At 63.3% G+C, this 18,546-nt stretch overlaps 3 protein-coding genes across 3 annotated transcripts in view; 1 reads left to right on the top strand and 2 right to left on the bottom strand.

The window, feature by feature from the left end:
• Positions 1 to 42: 42 nt before the first annotated feature.
• Positions 43 to 5,918, top strand: CHLRE_03g151500v5 (uncharacterized protein). The gene is made up of 15 exons (XM_043060521.1): positions 43 to 360; positions 503 to 597; positions 702 to 778; positions 878 to 949; positions 1,236 to 1,295; positions 1,535 to 1,583; positions 1,823 to 1,940; positions 2,179 to 2,263; positions 2,601 to 2,663; positions 3,024 to 3,115; positions 3,494 to 3,578; positions 3,842 to 3,892; positions 4,025 to 4,081; positions 4,421 to 4,534; positions 4,779 to 5,918. Exons 3-15 carry the CDS (start codon positions 737 to 739, stop codon positions 4,977 to 4,979), a joined length of 1,089 nt encoding a protein of 362 aa, XP_042925650.1. The 5' UTR covers positions 43 to 360; positions 503 to 597; positions 702 to 736; the 3' UTR covers positions 4,980 to 5,918.
• Positions 5,919 to 5,999: 81 nt separating this feature from the next.
• Positions 6,000 to 9,762, bottom strand: CHLRE_03g151450v5 (uncharacterized protein). The gene is made up of 4 exons (XM_043060520.1): positions 9,332 to 9,762; positions 8,843 to 9,080; positions 7,442 to 8,178; positions 6,000 to 6,925 (listed from the first exon to the last, which is right to left on the bottom strand). The coding sequence occupies exons 1-4, from the start codon at positions 9,395 to 9,397 to the stop codon at positions 6,578 to 6,580; spliced, it is 1,389 nt and encodes a 462-aa protein (XP_042925649.1). The 5' UTR covers positions 9,398 to 9,762; the 3' UTR covers positions 6,000 to 6,577.
• A 198-nt stretch (positions 9,763 to 9,960) lies between these two features.
• CHLRE_03g151400v5 (uncharacterized protein) overlaps positions 9,961 to 18,546 on the bottom strand; it is a 22,062-nt gene continuing 13,476 nt past the window's right edge. Inside the window, exons 28-42 of the mRNA XM_043060519.1 lie at positions 18,348 to 18,447; positions 17,947 to 18,038; positions 17,462 to 17,602; positions 16,790 to 16,895; positions 16,439 to 16,513; positions 16,097 to 16,236; positions 15,730 to 15,811; positions 14,769 to 15,176; positions 14,203 to 14,332; positions 13,782 to 13,965; positions 13,147 to 13,248; positions 12,642 to 12,787; positions 12,015 to 12,147; positions 11,073 to 11,426; positions 9,961 to 10,780 (exon numbers count right to left, since the gene is read on the bottom strand). Of these exons, the coding sequence (XP_042925648.1) occupies positions 10,576 to 10,780; positions 11,073 to 11,426; positions 12,015 to 12,147; positions 12,642 to 12,787; positions 13,147 to 13,248; positions 13,782 to 13,965; positions 14,203 to 14,332; positions 14,769 to 15,176; positions 15,730 to 15,811; positions 16,097 to 16,236; positions 16,439 to 16,513; positions 16,790 to 16,895; positions 17,462 to 17,602; positions 17,947 to 18,038; positions 18,348 to 18,447 (2,398 nt within the window). The 3' untranslated portion in view covers positions 9,961 to 10,575. The remainder of the gene's footprint in view (positions 10,781 to 11,072; positions 11,427 to 12,014; positions 12,148 to 12,641; positions 12,788 to 13,146; positions 13,249 to 13,781; positions 13,966 to 14,202; positions 14,333 to 14,768; positions 15,177 to 15,729; positions 15,812 to 16,096; positions 16,237 to 16,438; positions 16,514 to 16,789; positions 16,896 to 17,461; positions 17,603 to 17,946; positions 18,039 to 18,347; positions 18,448 to 18,546) is intronic.

Here is an 18,546-nt window from a genome sequence, read left to right as displayed (position 1 = left end):
AACCTGCTCATATGATAATATAGCGGTCACATATTTGTGTAGCACGCATAGAACTCTCTTGGATTAGCGCGCTTGAGAAAAAAGAGGCCGGTGCCTAATACTCAGGCCTGTCGCTTATCCTAGCATATGATTGCCATTGTATGCATGTGTTACTGGTGCACAAGCAAGGCGGTGCCGCTTTGGGTCAATTCAACTCGCAATTGGCAAGGGCTCCAATCGGGCCCTGGCACCAAAGGCCGCGCAGGCCACGCGTAAGCAATGCATATGTTCCACTTGAACAAACAAGCTCAACATGCGGGCGCTGGTTTCCAAAGCGCGGTTGGCCCACTCGGTGGGCGGGCGGGCCTCGCAGGCCACAAGGTGAGACAAGAATAGTTGTGCAGGCAGTAAGAAACCGCAAAGATGGAGCCGGTGACGCGGGTCGGGAATGGGTTGGAAGGTGGAGCCCAAAGTCGTGCCCCAACCAACCCCAGTCGCGCCCCCCACGCCCTCCCTTATCCAGATGTGCAGCCACCATCTCTGCTAGCCGGGCACCCGCACACCTCGGCGACGCCCTTCACGATGTGGACACGCCTGCCCTCATCTTGGACTTGGATGGTGAGCGGGGGAGGCGAGGGCCGGCTTGACACGTGTCGTTCGTGCTGGTGTGACACGTTCGCCACTCCTTTCTCACGACGCCTTGCACGTATCGCTGCCAACAGCTTTTGACAGAAACTGTGAGAAGCTAAAGGGCGTCATGGCGGGCTTCCCGGGCGTGGCAGTGCGCCCCCACGCCAAGGTACGTCCATGAATAGTACCGTCAAAAACACACCACACACGCACGCCAGCCCCCGATGTGGTTTGCAAGGCACGGCCCACCCATGTCGTGTCCACACAGGCCCACAAGTGTGCGGAGGTGGCGCGGCGGCAGCTGCAACTGCTGGGGGCGAAGGGCGTGTGCTGCCAAAAGGTACGCGCCCGCGTCATGCGCCCATGCGGCACTCGCATGTACCGTGCGTGGGAGGCACACTTACGCCGCTCGCGCCACCTGCCGTCGTGGGCCGTGCTGCCCCGCCCACCGCTGCACGCGCCGCACGCGCCACCTACCGTCGCAGATCTCGTGGGCCGTGGCTTGCAGCTGCCGTGCTGCCCGGCGCACCCTTACTGAGAATGATAAAAAGCCATATTTAGCCGCCGCCATATTCCGGCATGTAGCGCTCGTACACACGCGTCCGCTCCCTCGCACATCCACACAGGTCATCGAGGCTGAGGCGATGGCGGAGGGCGGGGTGTCCGATCTGCTGCTGTCCAATGAGGTGAGGTGCGCCAGGGGGTGGGGGTTGTCGATACCAGCTAGCCCAAACTAAATTCCACCAAGCCAAACTAGCATTAGCGCAGGCAGATGCGGGCGGGGGGGGGGGGGCAGCGTAAGCCGTTCATGGAGAACGGGGCAGGGGCGGGGCGGCTAGCTGCAGCAGGCTCACGACTTAATCCTCATACGCGCTGCATTTGCCTTTGACCAGCAGCGGTTGTCCTGTGCTTGCATCATGCGTAGGTCATTGCGCCCAGGAAAATTGACCGCTTGGTTGGCCTTGCGGCCGCGGGTAAGCAGGCATGCGAACCTCAGTGTATTTACCCCATGCCGTTGCTGGCAAGGTGTACGGTTGCTCCGCCGCCCCAGGCAGCCCTGTCGCAGCCGGTTGCGGCGCCGGCTAATTTTGCATGCATGCGGCGTGCTGACCTTTGTTACAGTACGGTAGTGCGATTTAGCAGCAGACGCAAACCGTTTCTGTCCGACGCATCCCCGCCTCCACTGGCTGCCCTCTCTTGGTGTGCCTCGCAGGGGCGCGTGTGGGCGTGTGCTACGAGCGGGAGGACAACCTGCGGCAGCTGAATGCTGCGGCGGCGGCACGTGGCACGCATCTGGATGTGCTGGTGGAGCTGAACGTGGGGCAAGACAGGTAGGCGGGACGTGTGCGGCTGTGTGTACGTGCAGTGGTATGGGGGATTGTGGGATGGCGGGGCTGTGGGGTTGCGATGGCGTTTGGTGGCGGTGGCGGTGAAAGAGAGAAACGTGTATGGTCGTGGTCATGGGCATGTGGGCACAGGGGCAACGACAGCGCAGCTGTTCTTGACAGGGCGCACAATTGCCGACTGCTGCTGTTGTCGTTGCGCATAAAGGTGCTTGTGTTCATACAGGTGTGGCGTGAACTCGGCGGATGAGGTAGTGCAGCTGGCGCGCGCGGCGGCGGGGCTGGACAATGTGCGGTTTGCCGGCATTCAGGTGGGCGCGAGGTCGAGCAGGCGTGCTCCTGATTCAGTCATGCAAGTCAGCTTTTGATGTGTGCTCGTCAATGTGTATGTGCACGAAACATCACAGCAATGACCGTAGCTACCACCAACCAGTTTTGGCAATTTGAGTGCCCCCCATCCTCATGCCGCCCTAAGTGTGTCAACACACACACACACACACACACACACACACACACACACACACACACACACACACACACACACACACACACACACACACACACACACACACACACACACACACACACACACACACACACACACACAGGCCTACGCGTAATGTTTTCCTTGTGCTCTTTAACACACAGGCCTACCACGGCGGGCTACAACATGTTCGTGATCCCCGCGACCGCGCGCAGCGAGTGGGGCAGGTGAGAGCTTATGGCCGTGATGTATGGGTGGTGGGTGAGTCCCCTGATTGCGAGGCACGTTACGAGGCAGGGTGGCGCAGGCGGCGGCCAGGCTGCTTTGACATCCACCGGGTGTCTTCTTACACAAATAATAACAAAGATGATGACTTGGATGAGGCTGGGACGCTAGCAATCAAATGCTCCGCATTGTACACACCCACCGGCACAGGCACAGCGGCACAGGCGAGAAGCGGGGGTTGCGCTGCACACTACTGGCATCTGACCCTTTTTCCTGTACCCTCACACGCAAACACAGATGCACCCACGTTTACTTTGTCCCGTAACCGCAACGCTCAAACACACAAATGCAAACGGCCGCAGGTAGTGGGGCGGGCCCGGGCGGCGGTGGATGCCCTGAAGGCGGCTGGACTGCCCTGCGACACGGTCACGGGGGGCGGCACTGGCACCTACAGGTGGGTGGCAACACACACGCACACACACACACACATACACACACATACACATACACACACACATCGCATACACTGTTCTACGCGTAATGTTTTCCTTGTGCTCTTTAACACACACACACACACACACACACACGCACACACACACACACACACACACACACACACACACACACACACACACACACACACACACACACACACACACACACACACACACACACACACACACACAAGTGGCGCAGCAGTGCTCGAGGGCATGCAGCGTGATACACGGGATGTGGGCGCCTGTGCTCCAGCTATACACCCAAACACACACGTGCACACATGCTCAGTGTTGACCCTGGTGTTTCCACACATACGCACTAACGTACTGTGCAGGGTTGAGGCGGCCAGCGGTGTGTTCACGGAGGTGCAGCCGGGCTCGTTCGCCTTCAGCGACGCAGACTACGCACGCAACCTGCAGGTGCGGTCGGGTCGGGGTAGGGCGGTGGCGGCAGTGGCGGGGATGATGGCTAGTGGGGCCAAGCCAAATGAATGGGTGCGGAATTCGGGGTGGGGGAGGAGGTTTCGTTGCTGTTGATTGGGGGCGAGGGTGCTACGCTTACGTCACCACGTGGCCGTGAAACCCTAATCCCATGCACGGCCGTGACGCGTGTACGACATACCGTAACCCTGGTGTGGTCGTGACGGGGCGCGGCTCCCATGCACACGTGTCCCACCACACAGGAGGACGGCGGCGTTGGCGAGTGGGAGCAGAGCCTGTGGGTGCTCACGCAGGTGTGTGTCCCCTTCCTGCCCATCCGCCCCTTACTTCCTGCCCATCCGCTTCATGCGCTCCCTAAAGTGCATGAATTGTTCCGCTTTACATCGTAGCGGTTGTCGTGGTACATTGGGACGTGGCAACAACAGGTTATGAGCGTCACCCCAGCTCGGGGCCTGGCGGTGGTGGACGCCGGCACCAAGGCGGTGAGTGCATGCCGGCCACGTGCTTTTGTGTGTGCGATATGAACACACAACGAGACACGACATTGTGTGTGGTGCCTTCCGCTTGCAATTCCATGTGATGCGGTGCCAGGAAAGCATGATGAGGCTTGAGTGGGTATGTGGGTACTGTGCCTGCTTCACTTCCCATGCGCTGTGTGAGGTGTGATGTTGCCCAGCTCCCTTATAGCACCGACTGCGTGCGGCTGAGGCGCGCCGTGGCGGCGGCACTCATCCCCCCCTACCTGGCTACGACTTCACTGCGTAGACTTAATGCATGTAACGCCCCCCCCCACACACACACACACAAACGCATGCGTGCAGGTGTCATTGGACAGTGGGCCGCCGCGACTGCCGCCCGCCTTCGAGGCGGCGTACGGCACAATGATGGAGTACGGCAGCGGCGGCGACGAGCACGGCAAGCTCATGTGGCCGCAGGTGTGGGGGGGGCGGGGGAGGGGCGAGTGTGTCTAGGATGTTCGACTTGCGGTTGGAAGTGCGGTTAGGATGCTGCTGTGATTGGCCCTGCGTGATTGGCGTCGGTGTTTGTGGGCATGGGTGATGGTTTTCATGCCGCTCGAATGTCTCCCACGCACTACATAACACACACTGATATGCTACTGCTACTGCTACTGCTACTGCTGCTACTGCTGCTCCTACCGCTACTGCTACTGCCATGCAGGGCGCCTACCAGCTGCCCATGTCGCTGCCGGAGGTGGGCAGCCTGCTGCTGCTACAGCCGGGCCACTGCGACCCCACCGTCAACCTGTATGACTGGCTGGTGGCGGCGCGGCGGCAGCAGGGGGGGCAGCAGCAGGGGGGCGTGGACGGGTGGCGAGTGGAGGCGGTGTGGCCCATCCGGGGGCGGGGGCCAGGGCAATGATGAATGTTTAGGTGGCAGCAAGTGTGCGTGGGAATTCATATGTGATGGTAGGTAGGTAGGCGGGTAGGCAAGATTTGCCGCACGCCGCGAGGTCTGCAAATAAGGCGGGACTGCTTGCTGTGTTGCTAGAGACGGGACCAGGCAAGAACAAGGAATGGCCGGGACGGATCACAGGTGCAGCTAGGCTTGGCAAACGTGGAGCGGCGTGCAGGACGGCAAGAGGCGAGGAGAGCCGTTGGCGACGAGGCGGTGCAGCAGGTGGGGGTGCCGGGACGTGTGCGTGTGTGTTTGACACGGAAGACATGGGTAAGGCGGGCCGGGGCGTGCACATGCTGCTGCAGTAGTCCTCCAGCTCGGCGGAGGGCGTGGGGCGGCCGTGGCGCGAGGGCGAGTAGCGCCACAGCAAGGTGCGGGGGGAGGGGCGTGGGGAGGTGTACTGCGGGGCTGCGTACTGAGGGGAGGGGCTCAGGGGGCCGGGAGGTGGTGGCTGTGGTGGAAAGTGGTAATACTTGGTGGAAGGGTGGCATGCGGAGGACGTGGCTATTCCGAGGCGGTTGCCTCTTGCGGCAGGTAGGCCGGCAGCGTGGTAAGGCAGTTTGACGTAGGGGAGGGGTGTATGTTTGCTGTTAGTTGGGGCTCCGGTCCTAGGTAGGTGGGTGTGTGTGGTACGGTATGGGGTATGGCGTACGGCGTGCGGTGAAATGCCGTACGGCCGGACTGTGGATGCACAAGTACCATACTGTACGTAGGCACCACAGTGTGGAGAGGCTGATGACGGACTTCATCCAGTAGGCACTCCGCCGGTGGCTGCTTGGCAATGGCGGGCGGAAAGTCTGGAAAGTGTTGGTCATACATGCCTTTTTGGAAACCTCAGCTGTTGCAGCAACAACTGAGTTGTGGCTGGCGGAGCGCCGGCGGGCGGCGGCGTCTATAATAAGTTTACCGCCCACTGCTGGTGGCAGTGGTGGCAGCAGGCCAGCAGCGCAGCTGCCGCGGCGCCTGACCGCGCCTGATGGTTTCGCCACTTGTTATTTACAGTGCCCTCCACGGGTGCGACATGCCTCCACGGTATTAGGGCCATTCGTGGCTCTCGCTTACGCCGAGTCCCCACGTGCCGAAATAATGTGTTTAGTTGCGCCTAGCTAGGACAGACGACCACTCAGGACGGTGTATTGGGGCTCGCGCTGAGACAGAATCAACCCATCTAGCTGCCTACGTCAACGGACCCAGACCGGACGGCTGGGGAGGACAGGCTCAACCTGTCCTGCTCCAGACTCCACCACGCACCTACTTACGGTACAGCATACACGCACCCCGCCGGCCCCATGATTCTGCCGCCCTAGCCCCGACCAATGGCTTACCAGGAGTGAATTCTAACAAAATATTTGCCAAGAATAATGTTTTGCCATGCAGCCAACCCCAACCAAGCAAGCACTCCTGACCGGTCCTGACGACCGAGCGACGTGGACTGTTGGTTTGTACTGATGCCCGCGCCTGGTAACAACCCCAACACGATACTGATTGGGTGAACCGGGGCTAGAACCAACGGCGGTAGGGCACAGCCACCACTTCAGAGATATTGCCAGCTGGCACAACGGTCAGTCGTCGATTGGGCTGCGGGAACGCGGCCACACCACCACCAGCGCGCGGCGATACCAGTACGTGAGGCTAGGGCCCTCGTTGCCGGTGTACGGCTCATACTTTTTCTGGTCGGGCTGCCGGTCCTCCGGAAAGAGCTGCTCCCCACCCAGCACGCTGTTTTGGATAAGCTTCATGCCCAGACCGAAGTCGCCGACATGCGCGCCCAGCCTCCCAGACTGCGGCGAGTGCCAGATGAAGTTGACCTCCCAGTCCCAACAGCCATCGTCTTTAATCATGGGCGCCGTCTCCGCGGCCTCCTCGTACTCGTCTGAGTCTGAGTAGTAGTGGTCACAGCCGCCGTACACCTGATGAGTGGCATAGGCGCAGCAGCAGCAAGGTGCGTGGGTAGACAGGTAGGCAGGTGGGAATCGGTGCGGGCGGGCGGGTGCGTATAGGTAGTGTATAAAACAGCGCCGCACTCGTACAGCCATACGTATGCACGCACATGGTCATGCTGTGACCTTTCCTTGTGATCTCGAACATACACACGGCTGCACCCCTTCCCTCGTTTGTCCACACGCGGCTCACAGACAGAAACGCACAAACGAACGAACGAATGCATCCAACACGACAGTATTTCTTCTGGGTCTCGTTTCCGTTGCTTGGGATGATTTGAGCAAACCCCTCTCCCTGCGTCTTTGTGGCCATTAGTTCTTGCTGAAAATGGTGAAACAATCCCCTCCCCACCACGCACCAGCCATCACCACCCCCAAACCAACATCACCACCCCAAACCCAACATCACCACCCCCAAACCTATCACCACCGCAACCCAGCCCCACAAACTGCGCGCACACACACAAGTTGCGCACGCACACGCACCGTCTTGTCCACCAGCAGCAGGTGCACCTCCAGCTCGGGGCAGTCCAGCAGCGCCCGCACCTTGGCGCCGTCATCACCCTTGAGCGCGCCGAAGCCCAGGCTTGCCTCCGTGTACTTGTGCGCCAGTGGCAGCGCCACCAGCGACTGCGAGTCTTCGCCTGCTGCCTCCCACGCACGCACCGCCTCCGCCAACGCCCGCAACGCGGCTCCACGGCTGGCGGCGGCAGCCTCAGCCTCCGCGGCCCGGCCAGCCGCGGCCTCGCTAGCGGCAGTAGCAGTAGCAGAAGCGGCAGTAGCAACAGTGTTTGCGCCCACCTGGGTCCGCACCAGGTTGTAGGCGAGCACCACTCGCAGCCCCGACTCCACCTCCGACAGCTCGTGCTCGCAGTCAGCATAAAAGGCCGCGTACTGCAGCACCGCAGCCGGCGGCTTCACAGCAGCAGAGGCGCCGTCGCTGCCGCTGCCACCACTCGTGACGACCGCCCCGGGCGGCGTAGCGGCTGCCGCCGTGTCCCAGAGAACCTGCTCCTGCTGCAGGTGCACAGACAGGCGGCCGCCGTTGTGGCCGCCCGCCACCGGCAGCTGAATCAGCAGGCTGCCGAACATGCCCGGCTCCTTCTCCGTGTCACGGTGGGGCCGGAAGTGCCCGCCGCGCTCGTACACCAGCAGCTTGTACAGCCGGGCCTCGACTCCCGCCGCCGCGCCACCGTACACACCCAGCAGCGCGGCAGCAACGTCTGCACGCACGCATGATGAGTGGCAGCGGGAAAAGGGCTCGGGATTTAAAGCGGTGGTACTTTTTTGATGAGAGGCATGGATCGATCGATGACATGTGGTTCGGCATGGCCATGGCATGGTACGGTGCGCGCGGCGGCGCAGTACATTTCGCACTGATCAGTGTTCGATTGTCCAGAGGGGCAAATAATGCAGCAGGTCATAATCAGATAGAAGTGCCCGCGCCCAGCATGCAGGTCACCGCAGTGGCTGGGGGTAAATCGGTCAGGTCGCACGCACGCACAGAACAACAAAAACAAATGTGTATGTGTGCGTGGCTGGTGGGTGCATGCTGCAGACCACCATATCTGCGGTGCAATGCTGCAGATAGACTACCGCATCTAGCACGTTGTAGTAACGCCCTGCAAAAGCATTCTCGATAGTAATAGTGACGCCAGCGTCACAAGAGAGCGCATGGCACGAGCTGCCGTACGTACGGTAAAGCGGGCGGGTGCGGCGGGGGCAACGGCTACGTGCGTGCTGCTGGCAACCAACAGACACGCACGCATGCATGCACGAACGACGCGCACGCACTGCACACATGGGAAGTAACGATCTAGTAAACGTGTACGGCCAGTCGGCAACGCCACCAGCGAGCGGCCCGCTACTGCATGGCGGCTCGCTCACCGGCGGTGAGGCGGCGCAGGGTTGCGTCCCAGTCCTGTGAGAAGCGAACACGTGCCGCCTCAATCTGGATGGCTTTGCGCACCGCAGGGTTCAGGACCGTCTTGGAGCCCTTGCCGAAGGGCGCGGGCATGCCCGCAAAGACCAGGTCCTCCGCCTGGCCGGCATCGATGGGAAGCGCCAGCTTGCCCACACCACGAATAGCGATCTCGGGCAGCGGACCATCCACGGTACCGGTCACCTGCGAGGCCGCGCACGATGGGTAAGGGCGTCAACTAAGGCGCTCATACCTTCGCATTCGCCCTGCTGTCCTTCTGCTATCTAGCGTTTTGCACTGCCGGTACGCGGCAGCAGGGGACGCAGGCGCGGAGCGCGCGTGCTGAACTGAGGCAGCGAGGCCCTTCCCTTGCTATTCATCAGATCTCTTAGCATGTTTGAATTATGAAAAGCGCCTGGACGATCTGCGGAAGTCGAGGCCGGCAAGCTGCTTACCGCGAATTTGCCGCCCGAGGTGACGCCGCCCAACGCAACCTTCAACCGTTCTTTCCAGTCCGCCATGTTGCTATGCGAGACCACTTGAGCGCGCGATGATAACCTTGCGAGTGTCGTGGCACGCGCAGCGGGAACCACGCACCCGCTTGCAAGCAGCTTCTCGTATGCTGCTGGTTTGTAAGCCTATTGGAAATATGCTCATGCCACGCCAGCATTTCATGTATGGTCAGCGAGAATCACATCTCGTTCTGGGACCATCCGGTTGCGTGTTCCTGCGGGTTCCGTGGTCCGCATCTCGCACGGGCCCAAAAGGCCTCCGTTTTGAAGACCTTTATCATGCAGAGCTAGCAACTCAGTGCCAGCTTCGCGCCTCAGCGCCTCCCTCCACGTTCCACGACAGCTGCAGCATTCGTGTCAGTTGATGGGATTGGTTGATTACCGTGCACGGCAGCGGGGACGAGCAATTAGAGGGGTCTGCGGGCTTGCCCAGCCGGATGAGCGGTGGGGCCCCACAAGGTTAGCCGCCGGAACCCCCGAGCTGAGCGGAGAAGTGGGAGAGGGATACCCCCCTTGCCTCGCGCGCTTCACGAGGACGAGGGGCCTGGAGTGCTGGGGGCCGGGAAGTAGCTAGCTAGATAGCTTGGGTAACTCGCTCGGTACACGCGCAAAACCACGCGCAGTTTGCGCCGGACAGCAGCACTATACCGTTGATCACCCATCGTGTTGCTAACTATATCGCTTGAAGAGTCGCTGTGGGAAAGCCCCAAAACCGCCATGTGCCCAGACAAAAGACAGCGGCTAGCTGGCCGTTCTTGTCTGCTGAGCTAAACATCGCCCTAAGAACAAGATCCGACCCCTGCTGGTGGCCTGGGTTGTCTCTCATCACCTAAAACGGCAGACTGAAGGCACAAACGTTCATGTATGCATCCCGGAAAGCCTTTCTGCTGTGGTTTCGGTCCCATGTCAAGCGCCGCCCTGCACCGACTGCAAGCACAACCACTATCGCATGGGCCACACACGTACGTGAGGGACCACACACACGCCCCCCGCGCTAACAACACGCCGCTCGCCAGTTGCCACAGCCACAGCCACCCGTCCGCTCCACACCCACAAAACCCACCCGCGCCCGCAACCTTACCCGGCATCCTCAAGCGCCTCACATACGCACAAACAGCCTCATCGCGCGAACACCGCCGTAGTGCGGAGAAACCGCCGTAGTGCGGAGAAACGCACGCCGCCCCACCTCAGCCCTGCTGCTGCCTGCTGTGCCCCTCGCGCCCCTGCATCTCCTCCTCCTCGCCCGCCGCCGCCGCCGCCGCCGCCGCAGCCGCCGCCATGGTCACAAACACCTGCTCCAGTGTGGTCTGGTTGAGGGCGTAGTCTGTTATGCCCAGGCTGCGGCGGGCGCCCTCCACCGCCTCGAACAGGCCCGCCAGGTCGGCGCCGCCGCTGCGTGCGTGGAGGGCGTGCGAGAAGGGCGTGTGGAGGGTGTGGAGCGTGTGTGGAGGGTGTGTGGAGGGTGAGTGTTTTTGAGGGTGGAATTACGGGTGGGTGGTGGGATGCCATTGCACCAAAATGAGAGCTGGTGGGGGCAGCGGTCGGATACGGGGCAGCTGAGTGCGTGTGACGCCCGTGCGGTGGGCGCTCGCAGGCGCATGACGTCGGCCCTTGTCAGTTCACGCGGCACAAGACGGATTGGAACGGGAGGGCGGACACACAGCTGAGGACACGGTGCGCTCACCGTGGGATGCCGAACACCACCCGGTTGTGGTCGATCATGGTCACATGCGCCGGCGGGCACACACCCGACATCCACTCCTGCAGCCGAGCTGCGTCGGCGCTCTCCGCAGCCGCAACACCCGAGGGGTGCGGGCTGAGCGCGCCGGCTGTAGCGCCGGCTGCAGCAGCAGTAGCGGCTGTGACAGCAGAGGACGCAGCAGCAGCTGCTGCTGCTGCTGCTGCTGGTGCAAGCGGTGGTGGAGAGGAGGCTCCTGCTACTCCGGGCGTGGTGGTGGTGGTGGCGCCGGTGCGTGGCGAGCCCAGCAATACGGCGGAACTGGCGCTGCGGGGGATGAGCTTGACGTCCAGGATGTACCTGTGCGTGTGTGTGTGTGTGTGTGTGTGTGTGTGTGTGTGTGTGTGTGCGCATGTCACCGCAGGTGACACAATAACAATGCAAAGCACATGAAAAGCCACGGCACTGCCACGACCGCACCGATGGGCCTGACCGCAGTCAAGCCCCCTGACATGGCCCACCCCGCCCGCCACCACCCCGCCAACACACACACCTGCTATGGCCCGCCCGCCGCCAACACACACACACACACACACACACACACACACACACACACACACACACACACACACACACACACACAGGTCGGTCGGCTGCGGTAAGTATACTCTGAAGGTAATCCGCGGCCGTAATTCTGCATCGCATACACTGTCCTACGCGTAATGTTTTCCTTGTGCTCTTTAACACACACACACACACACACACGCACACACACACACACACACACACACACACACACACACACACACACACACACACACACACACATACATACACACACACAAGCCACAGTCCTCCCCCACATCCCCAAACGCCTCCGCCCCCGCCCCTCTGCTCCTCCGCCACCCCCCGCCACCCCCCGCCCCTCCACCTCCGCCCGCCACGCACCCGCCCCCGAAGCGGCCCTTGAGGTGCTGCGGTGTGCCCAGGCATCGCAGCCTGCCCGCCGCCATGATAGTCAGTCGCCCGCACAGCGCCTCGCACTCCTCCATGCTGTGGCTGGTCAGGATGACGGTGCGGCCTGAGGCAGCAAGGGGGGAGCGGGTGGGGAGGGGGGGGGGAGGGAGGCGGCTGGGTAAGGTGAGGTGAGGTAGGGAGGAACTAACGGCAACAAACAGACAGCGCTGGCCGCCAAACAGGCGCAGCAAGGGGAGGCCCATGTGGCACGGCCGGGCCGCATACGAGTGTGGCCGGCTGCTGCAACAGGGCCGTACGTGCCGGCACCCTTTGCACGCTGACGGAGATCCCCCGACGCCCCGCTACCGACCTGCTCACATCCGTTCACACACGCACACGCACACGCACGCGCACGCACACACGCGCGCACGCGCACGCGCACACACACGCACACACGCGCACGCGCACACACCAACACACGCACGCGCACACACACGCACGCGCACACACACACACACACGGCAACCACCGAACGAATGTCACACGCCGCCCCCGCCCCGCCCCCGCCGGCCCGCCCTCCCGCCCGCCCTCCCCCCCCGCGGCCCTCCTCCTGCTCACCCGCGCCCATGACCTCCGCCTGCAGGCAGCTCCACAGCCCCCGCCGCGCGCCCGGGTCCATGCCGGTGCTGGGCTCGTCCAGCGCCGACACGGGCGGCTCGCCCACCAGCGCCACCGCCACACCCAGCTTGCGCTTCATGCCGCCGCTGAGGTGGTGGGGCAGGAAGGCAGGCAGGCGGGCGGGCGGGCGGTGAGGCGGTGGGGTGATGGGAAGGATGGTGCGGTGAGGCAGTGTGCGGGGAGACGAGGGTGCTTCGACTGTTCGACAACAGATGGGGTGTTGGGGCAACAACAGATGGTGTGCTAGGAGATAGACGGAGGGGCGCCAAGTGAATGAGCGGGCGGCGAAACGGGTCGGACGGCAACGCCCCGGCAGTCTACAAATAAGGAGGGCGAAGCCGCGCTAGTAGGTTTGTAAAGCGCAATCCTTGAGGAGAGCGACGCGCGGATACACGCATGTGGCACACGGCATAAGGCCGGCACGCGCCCGCACACCTGTACACACCTGTACTCGCCGCACGCCTTGTCCGCCGCCGCCGCCAGCCCCAGCCGCCCCAGCAGGCTCTTCACCAGCGCCGCCACTTGCGGCTCCGGCACGCCGCGCAGCCTGCGCAGTAGGGGCAGGCAGCGAGGCAGGCAGAACCCCCGCCACACAGACGGCGGGTCACAAAGACGGATCCCCATACCGCTGTGTCGTTTGACTTGTTTCGGGTCGTGCGGATTTTCACGGAAGGGGATAAAGAAAGGCCCCGAAAGCCGTGCCAACTGCGACTTCAAACACCGGTATGTCGAAATCACCTACCCCAATTCGCTACCGCACCCACCACATCACACCCACCACACCCACCCCACCCCACCACACCCACCACCCCGCCCACCACCCCGCCCACCACACCCACACACCCACCGCACCCCACCCACCGCACCCCACCACACCCCGCCCACCACCCCGCCCACCACACCCCACCACACCCACCACACCCCACCACACCCGCCACACCCACCACACCCACCACACACCCGCCACACCCACCACACACCCGCCACACCCACCACACCACACCCACCACACCCACCACACCACGCCCACCACACCCACCACACCCTCCGCACCCCACCCACCACACCCACACCGCCCACCTGGCATACATGGTGGCCACCTCGCGGCCGGTCATGGCGCCCGGCAGCGCCTCGAACTGCGGGCAGTAGCCCAACAGCCGCCGCGCCGCCGCCAGCTGCGTGCGCACACTGGCGCCGCCCACACGGGCGTCGCCGGCGTCCGGCGCCACCTCGCCCGTGAGCATGCGGAACGTGGTGGTCTTGCCTGTGAGGGTGCATGTTGTGTGTGTGCGTGTGTGTGTGTGTGCGTGTGTGTGTGTGTGTGTGTGTGTGTCAGGTAACAGCGGCCAAGGGTGACGCTCCAGACGGCGTACGCAAGGGTTGAAACGCACAAGGGTAGGCAAGATGTCAAGCATGGATGGATGTGCGCGATTGCACCCGTGCCGGCACGGCCCTCCCCCACCCCGCCGCTGCGGCCTCCTTCCCCACTGCTGCTGCTCACCCGCGCCGTTGACGCCCAGCAGTCCGAAGCACTCGCCCGCCGGCACGCCCGCCCACAGCCCGCGCACCGCCGCCACCGGCGGCCGGAACAGACCCATGCCGTAGCTCTTGCGCACACCCTGCAGCAGCACCTGTGGGGAAGAGGTGAGAGGGGCGAGGGCCGCCAGGTGACGGTGAGGGTGAGGTATGAGGGGTGAGGTGAGGGCCGTAAGAGGTGGGGTTACATTCATGATTAGCTAAGACAATGGTAGACGGTTGGCAGTCTTGGGGGTGAGGGCCTGAGGTGAGGTGAGGTGTGTGTCTGGGTGTAGGTGGGCAGGGTGGTGCAGGCACAGCCGTGTGATGGCCCCGAAGGGTGCGACGGCGACAGTGCTGCGGGGACGGGCCACGTGGCCCGTGCCATGCACACGCATTCCGGTTTCTACGCCCTTGGTTCTCAAGGGCAGTTGGCACAGCCAACCCCACCCCTCCACCCCCACCCTGACCCCCACCCCGCCCCCACACCCGGTTGGTCTGGTATAGGTTGGGCTGGTATGTACACCCACCCACCCACCCCGCCGCCCGCACCTGGCTGCTGGCCCGCCTGCCCGCCTGCACCGCCTCCCGCTCCGCCGCCACGTCCTCGTCCTCGTCCTCATCCTCATGCGCCTCCTCCTCCCCCTCCCCCTCCCGACCCCTCTGGCCCTCCACATCCGCCCCGCCGCCGCCGCCGCCGCCGCCGCTGTGCGGCGCCGCCAGCAGCAGCCTCTCAAACAGGTGACCCATGGGACCCATGGTGGGGTCGTGGCCGCTGGAGCTGCGGTCCAGCAGCGACGAGCGGGGGCGGCGGCCGGCGGCGGCACAGGTGGCGGTGCGGCGCAGGAGCAGCCGCCGCGCCGCCGCCAGCGCCGCCGCCGCGGCATCGTGGACGCGCGCCGCCGCCGCCGCCGCGAGGCCGGTGTCGTGCAGTACGGCGAGTGAGCCGTACACGAATGCCTGTACGGGCGTGAACACCACACATTGTGGCTGTTGAACTTGAGCAAGGAAAAGCGCTCACCCCGACGAGAGAGTGAGAATGGCGCAAGGAGTGCTGATCGCTATCCTTCAACAGGGGCTTCTGATTCAGCGTGCTCAGTGCTCCGCATGCGCTTGCCGGGACCTGGTTCCATGTGGCATTCCCAACTCCGGACGGAATCCTCTGGAGGCTCATGGCACTTGTGGGCCGGCCTCTCATTCTTTCGGTGGCGGCGAGACCCAAGCAACCCCACGTGATCCACGCCCCCTGCCCATTTCTTCGGACACACCACGAACACCGACGTTTCAGCAGCTTACTATGCGCACACGCGCTTCGAAACCTTTCACTGAGCACTACTTCTAGAATTAGGTATAGCCAGCACAAAACGGGACGCCACGGCGAGCTCTGGCGCTGGACCCATGGACGCCGTCGGTCATCGGTACGCGCAACACCACACCTGCTGTCTACCTCGCTACACTTCTCTGTACCAATCCTTGCAACCCCCCACCCACCCACCCACACACACCCACCCACCTGTGCGGCCATGTGCGCCATGGGGCTGCCGTACACGTCCCAGTCGAAGGGCTTACCGCGCTTGCCGAAGGGGAAGCCGGAGCTGCGATGGGGGTCACGTTCAGGAGTGGTTGAGGAGGAAAGTGCTAGCCAGGCACAGTGGGTTGGGAGGGACTTGTGGGCGGGGTTGCAAGGTTGAAACGGGGCTTGGGCCACCCCACCTCACCCCACCAGGCCCTGCATCCCGTCTGCTCTCCTCCTCGCTCTTTTGCATTGGGTTCGGTTTAGTTCGGGCTGATAATTACACACACACCACACCACACACGCGTACACACATACATACACACACACACAGTCACACACAGTCACACACGCGCCCGGCACCCACTCGAAGGTGGCCTGTACGTCGTACACGCCGCGCGCGAAGCAGTAGTGCGGCGAGGCGGTGCGCAGGCCGGCCTTGAGCCAGCCGTTCCAGGCCGCCACGCCGCCGGGGTGCGGCACAAGCAGCTGGATCAGGTCCATGATCTGGGGGGGGGGGGTTGGTAGGTGGTGGTAGGGGTGGTGGGAGGTGAGGTTGGGGATAGCCGTTCATGTACATGTGGAACGGCGTGATCAAATCGCAACTGCAGATTGCCCTCTACCCCTCTCCTCTCCTCCCCCCCCCACACGCTCCTCCCGCAGGCGCCCGCCCCCCGCTGCCGCGCCCGTTTCCCCCCCCCCCGCTCACCCATGTGGCCACGAAGCCCAGGTAGCCGGTGAGGAAGTAGGCGGTGTTCAGCCGCTGCAGCGCCCGCATCTCATCCTGCGCGTGTGCGTGGGGGGGGGAGGGTTGCAAGGATTGGTACAGAGAAGTGTAGCGAGGGGGGGGGGGGTGTAAATTCCAGCCCAAACTAAACCAAACCAAGCTGAAACGAGCGGAGGTAACCATTAAAATCATGAAAGGCGAGAGGAGTGACATACCAAGGATTGCCCCACGCCCGCCCCTCCGCCCTTACCAGCCCCAACTCCGCTCCCCGACTCCGCTCCCCGACTCTGCTCCCGGCCCTCCCCCCCCCGGCCCTCCCCCCTGGGCCCTCACCCGGAACGCGAAGTGCAGCAGGTAGGTGAGCGATATGCCGGCGGGCCCAAAGCCCCACAGCAGCCCCGCCACCGCCGCCAGCCGCTGGCCCGAGTACTGCGGCAGCCTGTGGGTGTGAGGTGCGTGCGTGTGTGGGAGGGGGGGGGGACACACGCACACATGCATATGTGTGTGTTAAAGAGCACAAGGAAAACATTACGCGTAGGACAGTGTATGCGATGCAGGATTACGGCCGCGGATTAACTTCAGAGTATACTTACCGCAGCCGACCGACCTGCCGAGCCGAGACCATACTTACCCGAATATGTGTGTGTGTGTGAGAGAGAGTGCGTATGTGTTAAGGAGCACAAGGAACATATTACGCGTAGGACAGTGGGTGCTCACATGGCATGTGACACGGTCCGTGCACAAAAGCACGACAACGCGCACGCGGGTTGCTGACCCACACGGCCCACCAACAGCCCACTCCCCTACCCTCCCCCCGCCCCGCCCCGCACCATCCTGCCCCACCCCTGGGATTGGCATCAAGGAACCCCCCGCCTGCGATTTCGTAACGACTCCGTCTGCAGTGCATCCTGAACCATCCTTGAACCGCCACAACGCCCCCCTGTACCGCCTCCCTCACCCCTCCCTCCTCCCCTCCCACCCACCCACCCACTCCCTCCCCCCCACCTGTATGCTGCTATGAGCGCCACCAGCCCCGCCGCCGACGCGCTGTAGCTGGTGAGGTCCCACATGTAGTTGGCGGCCCAGTAGGCGGAGGCCGGGGCGCCGCTGACCAGCTGCAGGTGCTTGCTGTTGTTGTCCTGCTCCCTGCGGAGGTGGGAGGCGGTTGTTTGTGTAACAATAGATCCCCGCATGAAACCAGAGACACGAGGGGGAGGAAGCGTAGCGCAGGAAGAGAGGGGGTTGTGGGCACGCTGGTAGGACACTACCACCCAGCTTCTCAAACCTCACTCCCACCCACCCACCCACTCCCACCCACCCACTCCCGCCCACCCACTCCCGCCCACTTCCACCCTCCCCACCCACCCATTCCCACTCCCACTCCCACCCACCCACTCCCGCCCACTTCCACCCTCCCCACCCACCCATTCCCACTCCCACCCTCCCACTCCCACTCTCCCACCACCCACCATCACTCCCCGCCCACCCACCTGACCAGGAACACCACGAAGCTGGCGCTGAGCACCGCACTGGCCAGCACCAGGCACAGCACCAGCATCAGGCTGGCGGCGTCGCGCTGGACCTGAGGGGGGGGGGGCAAGGATGTTTGGAAAAGGGGGGCAGGAGGGGGTTGTAAAATCCAAGCCCAAACAAACCAAACGAGGGGACAGGGGTGGGAGGTGGGAGGAGTGGGAGTGGGAGTGGGAGGGAGGTCGGGGTGGGCGTGAGGGGGTGGGAGCAACGCGGCGGCCCAGGATGCTTGGACCGAGGCAGTGGCGACGGCTTTCACCAGTAGGCACCAGTAATGTTTCCGAAATACAGGGCCCTACTCCCGACTGCATCCGTGCCGTGCCGGCCCTCCCACCCTCCTTAACGAGAGACCGGCCCGCACCTGCACCACCGGCTCAGTGGGCAGTGTGGGCAGCGGCCAGTTGACCGCCTGGAACACGCCACCACCACCACCACCACCCGCCGGCCGCAGCCGCGGCTGCCTGTGCGGCTACCCGTGCGCCTGCCTGTGCGGCTGCCTGGCCCGTGGTGTCTGCGTCTGCGGCTGCTGCTGTGAGTCCTGTGCTGATGTAGGCGAGGGC

The sequence above is a fragment of the Chlamydomonas reinhardtii genome, chromosome 3, assembly GCF_000002595.2.
Source record: "Chlamydomonas reinhardtii strain CC-503 cw92 mt+ chromosome 3, whole genome shotgun sequence".
In the NCBI taxonomy this organism is placed as follows: domain Eukaryota; kingdom Viridiplantae; phylum Chlorophyta; class Chlorophyceae; order Chlamydomonadales; family Chlamydomonadaceae; genus Chlamydomonas; species Chlamydomonas reinhardtii.
This window is presented reverse-complemented; position numbering and strand designations above follow the sequence as displayed.

Excerpts from the sequence above, each read along its gene's own strand:
- CHLRE_03g151500v5 (XM_043060521.1), top strand. The coding sequence starts at position 737 with ATGGCGGGCTTCCCGGGCGTGGCAGTGCGCCCCCACGCCAAG. Across the intron at positions 3,893-4,024 it reads GCCTGTGGGTGCTCACGCAG|GTTATGAGCGTCACCCCAGC; the intron begins GTGTGTGTCCCC and ends TGGCAACAACAG. Across the intron at positions 4,535-4,778 it reads GCAAGCTCATGTGGCCGCAG|GGCGCCTACCAGCTGCCCAT; the intron begins GTGTGGGGGGGG and ends ACTGCCATGCAG.
- CHLRE_03g151450v5 (XM_043060520.1), bottom strand. The coding sequence starts at position 9,397 with ATGGCGGACTGGAAAGAACGGTTGAAGGTTGCGTTGGGCGGCGTCACC. Across the intron at positions 9,081-9,331 it reads CCTCGGGCGGCAAATTCGCG|GTGACCGGTACCGTGGATGG; the intron begins GTAAGCAGCTTG and ends GCGGCCTCGCAG. Across the intron at positions 6,926-7,441 it reads TGCTGCTGGTGGACAAGACG|GTGTACGGCGGCTGTGACCA; the intron begins GTGCGTGTGCGT and ends GCCACTCATCAG.